This window comes from Sinocyclocheilus grahami, unplaced genomic scaffold (assembly GCF_001515645.1).
Source record: "Sinocyclocheilus grahami isolate Dianchi unplaced genomic scaffold, SAMN03320097.WGS_v1.1 scaffold1229.1, whole genome shotgun sequence".
Classification (NCBI taxonomy): domain Eukaryota; kingdom Metazoa; phylum Chordata; class Actinopteri; order Cypriniformes; family Cyprinidae; genus Sinocyclocheilus; species Sinocyclocheilus grahami.
In genome coordinates, this window is record NW_015506408.1 from 52,364 (window position 1) to 57,808 (window position 5,445).

Here is a 5,445-nt window from a genome sequence, read left to right on the forward strand (position 1 = left end):
AATGGTTTAGTTCTCAATGGAATAGTAATTTATTTCTGACAGAAAACTAAACTTTTCAAAACAGCACATTACAAGGGTATTTTTAAGATATTCTCAAAGGCTCAGTGATCAAGTACAATACATTTTGCTTGTATACTACATTTCCTTCAACGAAAAAGAAAAACAAGCAAACCTAAAAGACTGATGTACAGTGACTACAATATTTCTGTTTGGCTCAAACTGGGCAAAAATAAGAATAAAAATAAACCAGATCGCTGCATTCATAGTACAAGAGGCACAAAAGAAAAAAAAAAGAAAAAAACAGAGGACATACCCTATACATAAATGACATCGGTGAACACTTTTGCGGCTTTGATATCATTACGATGATTATTTTATCGTTCTTTGAAGGTTATCAGTGTAAACTACACCTGGAAATATAAATCGGCATTCATTTGTGTACATTTGTATGTATGTCAAGTCTTACAACACCATGCAAATGAAAACAGATGACTTTTTTTTAGTTTTCGTTTTGTTAACGTTACTGGGTTTTTTCCCTCCAAAAATCACCCTTCACCGTCCATAATCACATATGGTTCACAGACTGCTTAAATTATGACGAATAAAAACATGAGGTAAGAAAATAGTCTTGATAGATCATGCAGCACATGCTAATCAGAAACAAAAGGAGACAAAGTAGAAAAAAATAAAAAATAAAAAAGCGCAAGCGAACAAACAAGAAAATGAGCGCTACAAAACAAATGTACACCGCTTTTCTTCTTTGGTTACAAATACATTGTACGAACTAATTCACAGCTTCTTCCCCCATCCCGAATTGAAAATACAAAATGAATGGAAAAGCCAGAATTTAAGTACTTAGGGAAAGTATAGCGAGTACACTTAATAAAATCCGAAAGAAAAATACTTGATAACGGCTGCTCACCTGTACACCTGGCTATACTTTAATACTTCACAATCTATACACATGTACATTCAACCCCGAACCAACTCAACTATACAGGACTGCGTATCAGCAATACTGTTGAATCACTTTTAGTGTTGGAACTGTGCCATGGGGACATTATTGCCTTGTTAAACAAGTATCTTACATTTCAGAAACCAAAAGAACGTTTCTTTATATATATATATATATATATATATATATAAATAATAGATCTCTGTTACATTGTTCATTTACATTATGAAAATAGCAGCCCTCTAATAAATATATGCAAACAGTAAAACTAAACAGACGAAAGGACTCATGCTGTAGGCTCTCCCAAGCTTTCCACGGTAGTTGCGCTCCGTTTCCAGATCTAAATCGCCGTTTAGCTTCCTGCTAAATCTCCATTTTTCTACTGAACTCTTTCGCATTCGCCCGCGCCTGCCAGCAGCCCATTCCCACGGAAAGCTACTGCACCCATCGTGGAGCCAAATTTGCTTCTCCCAAAATTATTGTCTAATACAGGGAAAGCCAAGCAACACTTATAACGAAGCATGGCTCTCCGCAAGTGGCAAACCAAAATCTCCTTTGCAGATTGAATGTTTTTTATGGTCTTCACACTGTGGACACGTTGGGTTGCGGGGGCAAGGCCACGAGTTTGCTTCCTTCCTGTAGGATGGCGTTGACCGCTGTCTGTTGGGGTGAAGTGCTGCCGAGGTTGTTGTGCTGAGAGGTGAGCTGGGTCAGCTGATCAGTGTTGGCCAGAGATTTTAATACTGCGTTCTCCCTCTCCAGAAGCGAGTTCCTCTCATAGAGCTCCTTGATCTGCTCCTTCAAGACCTCCACTTCCTCACGCACGGCGTACATTAAATGGCTTTTCACAAGATCCTGAGGAGGAGAGCACAGCGATGTCAATGAAATGTTTCAGATGCAAGTTCTTAGATTGTTTTGTGTGTGTGTGTGTGTGTGTGTGTGTGTGTGTGTGTGAGTGAGTGAGAGAGAGAGAGAGAGAGAGAGAGAGAGAGAGAGAGAGAGAGAGAGAGAGAGAGAGAGAGAGAGAGAGAGAGAGAGAGAGAGAGAGAGAGAGAGAGAGAGAGAGAGAGAGAGAGAGAGAGAGAGAGAGAGAGAGAGAGAGAGAGAGAGAGAGAGAGAGAGAGAGAGAGAGAGAGAGAGAGAGAGAGAGAGAGAGAGAGAGAGAGAGAGAGAGAGAGAGAGAGAGAGAGAGAGAGAGAGAGAGAGAGAGAGAGAGAGAGAGAGAGAGAGAGAGAGAGAGAGAGAGAGAGAGAGAGAGAGAGAGAGAGAGAGAGAGAGAGAGAGAGAGAGAGAGAGAGAGAGAGAGAGAGAGAGAGAGAGAGAGAGAGAGAGAGAGAGAGAGAGAGAGAGAGAGAGAGAGAGAGAGAGAGAGAGAGAGAGAGAGAGAGAGAGAGAGAGAGAGAGAGAGAGAGAGAGAGAGAGAGAGAGAGAGAGAGAGAGAGAGTGAGAGAGAGAGAGAGAGAGAGAGAGAGTGTGTGTCATGCCAGCTTCTGTGGCTATTTTTATGGAAAGAAAAAATTAAATCAGATCTATTTTTGCTTAAAACTCTAAAATTATATATGGTTTAATTTACCAGCACTTGTGTAATATAACATGGTTTAGGGATAAAGTGTTTTTTTTTTTTTTTTTACAAAGTTTTGAAGAACTTTTCTCCAAACAATGGGATTTATTACATCGAGTCTGTTCGTGATAAATGCAAGTTATTATAAAAGTACTCTTGATCTTTATTCTGGTTTCATATGGATTTGAAAAAAACTTTTCAATAAGTTTCAATAAGTTAAAATTCAACAAGTCAATAAAAATAAATAGATAAAAAGTGAAAGGTTGTACACATCCTAATCATTTTTCAAAAGGCAGAAAGTATTGTTTACAAATATCATGAATTATTAATTGCACCATATTAACTTTAATTACCTTGTCTTGTCATAAAAGGTCAAATTATTTGACATTTATTAAACTTCAAAAAGTTTTTTTTCTCTTATATTTTGTAGACACATACATATACATATATATATATATATTTATATATTCATTCATAAATGCATTAATGTATTTAAGAATATTTTTTTTTAAATACTCACCATAGCTTGCTCTATTTTGTTATCAATGGCCACAACGCTGGCGCCAGAGGCACTGCAGAAAGAAAACAACGAAATATTCCTTAGAAGAGATCCCAATGTAAACTCTTTTTGTTTTAAAGCATAGTCTTTCAAGTCCTGTCAGGCTCGTTGCATCATATCTGTTAAATCACACTTCCAACTAACTAGCTGCCAACTTTGCCTGCACAGAATGGTAAATTTAGATGACTTGTGCTTATCAGCAGGTATCATATAAAATCATACACGTGTTGAATGCTGCGAGATGAGAGAGAAATCAGACATGCACATACACCACATCCAAAACAACCTGCCATTATTATATTCCATTACGCATATGGAAATAGATCCAGAATTTGTGCATAAACAGTTAAGTTATGAAGGTATAACTATTGCAAAATACAAACATTTACAACACAACTACCAATAGACAAAACTAAATATCAAATAAAAGTAGCAATTATTAACAAAAACCTTGGCCAGAAGCGAAAATAACGCTGCGTGAACGGCTGCTTAGATTTCTACCATCAAAACAATCGAGGCTTTAACGTAAACTGATAATAAACAATTATACTTCGCACGCAGAAGAGTTTTAGTATAACGTACAACCTGCACGTTTTCAGATGCGTTCATATTAATGAACTCAAACGCTGCGTACACGTCCTTAGGCTTATTCCGCAACACAACCCAACATTCACTAATCTAACATAATAATAATATCACATAGTAAATCCACATTTATTTTTCACAACAATGATACAATACTAATAAAACTAAGAAATGAAGTGTCTTTTCAGAAAAGCCACCCAAAGCAGTTTATCTCGGGAAAATAATAAAAGGCATCACGTTTCAATCCTGTTAAAAATTCATAACGTTTACCTGCATCGTGCTCTGCATGATAATAACCTTCCAGAATGTGTAGGAGAGGAGCCAGGAGAGTATGGCAGGCAATAACTCATCTGGCAGCGCATGTTGGTAATCGTTTAGTCTCAGACACACAAACGTGTTAGTAGTAAAGGCGCTCATCAGTATTTAAGGATCTGTGCTCTCAGGGGGCGTGGCCGGCGAGTGACGTCATGCGTCACTGATGTGTGGCTCCGCCTCTCGTGTTTCCTCGTCTGGGATTGGGAGTTGTCTTATTAAAGTTTATATCATACAAAAAACTTTTTAATGCGTTTTCTAAATCTTCCTGACTGTTTCCTAAAATGTTTGCTTTGAATGCATTATTTGAGTGATTTCTGAAGGCTCATGTGACACTAATGACGCTGGAAGTTACATTTAAAAATTTTTTAAATAAAACAGTTATTTTAAATTGTAATAATATCTCACAGTATTACTGTTTTAGTATATTTCTGAACAAACAAATGCAGCCTCGGTAAGCAGAAGAGACTTCTTGGATCAACAAATAAATACATATATATATATATATATATATTTTTTTTTTTTACAATGGAAAGGCAGATCCGCTTTGACCAACTATGCAAATACTTAACATGCACAAACGTGAAATCAATTATAAATTGGTTAAAAGTGAACAAAAAGCATTCTTGAATTTTAAACTCCTTATATTAGAGTGAGTCCCTAAACGAATACAAAAATGAATTCAACACACAAAAAAGGTCATTACTTGAGTGTTTTTCAATAAAAAATGCGTTACGTAGTGCATTCAAGGACGATGACCGCTAAGAAGTCACCAGCCTCCAATTTAATTTTGGGTACTCGGTGGTCACAAAAACAAGCTTAAGACTTTTTTTTTTAGGATGCATGTGCTTTCTAGATCTTATTCTCTGTCATCCTTACCAGGGATCGTGAACTGGATCGCATGCACGTCAAACAGACGTGTACATGCAAACCGACACATACCACTGCAGATCATAGGTGTCTCCCAAACTGCATCAAGTGTCCTTAGATTTCACAACCTGTGAACTAACGCATTCCTTCAGGCGCTAAACTAAATCTGAAAAGAAAAAGTGCTATCTTAACTTATCCTAGACTACAAGAATCTTCCATTATCAGATGCATTCATGTGTAAAACAATTTCATGAATGTATTAGCATGAAAAAGCAGTCACTTCTGCACTCCTCTCAGATGTCTCTTAAATTAGACCCGAGTCAAAAAGGTGTGAAAGCTGCAATTAAAGCCAAATGGATCAAGTTGTCCCTGGTGTCCACTGCATCTGCTGTAAACTGGTGTCAACACCTGCTTGTTGTCAAATAGTTGCATCAGAATAGTGCATGCTAGTCTATATATACACCAACTGACAGCTGAATTCAAAACTGTTTACCTAAATATGACCTTTAGGAAACACTTCCTACACTTTCTACGATTCTTGGGGCACCATTTCCACAGGATTCAGAATTCGCAGGAAACTATGTATATATATATATATATATA

General features: G+C 37.1%; 1 protein-coding gene and 1 long non-coding RNA gene across 2 annotated transcripts in view; both read right to left on the bottom strand.

Annotated features, from left to right (window-relative positions):
* The window catches only part of LOC107568259 (TSC22 domain family protein 2-like), a 31,111-nt gene continuing 25,666 nt past the window's right edge, over positions 1–5,445 (bottom strand). Inside the window, exons 2-3 of the mRNA XM_016254191.1 lie at positions 3,037–3,088; positions 1–1,810 (exon numbers count right to left, since the gene is read on the bottom strand). Coding sequence (XP_016109677.1) covers positions 1,538–1,810; positions 3,037–3,088 — 325 coding nt within the window. The 3' untranslated portion in view covers positions 1–1,537. The remainder of the gene's footprint in view (positions 1,811–3,036; positions 3,089–5,445) is intronic.
* The window catches only part of LOC107568260 (uncharacterized), an 18,700-nt gene continuing 17,891 nt past the window's right edge, over positions 4,637–5,445 (bottom strand). Inside the window, exon 3 of the long non-coding RNA XR_001606732.1 lies at positions 4,637–5,129. This is a non-coding gene — a long non-coding RNA (uncharacterized lncRNA). The remainder of the gene's footprint in view (positions 5,130–5,445) is intronic.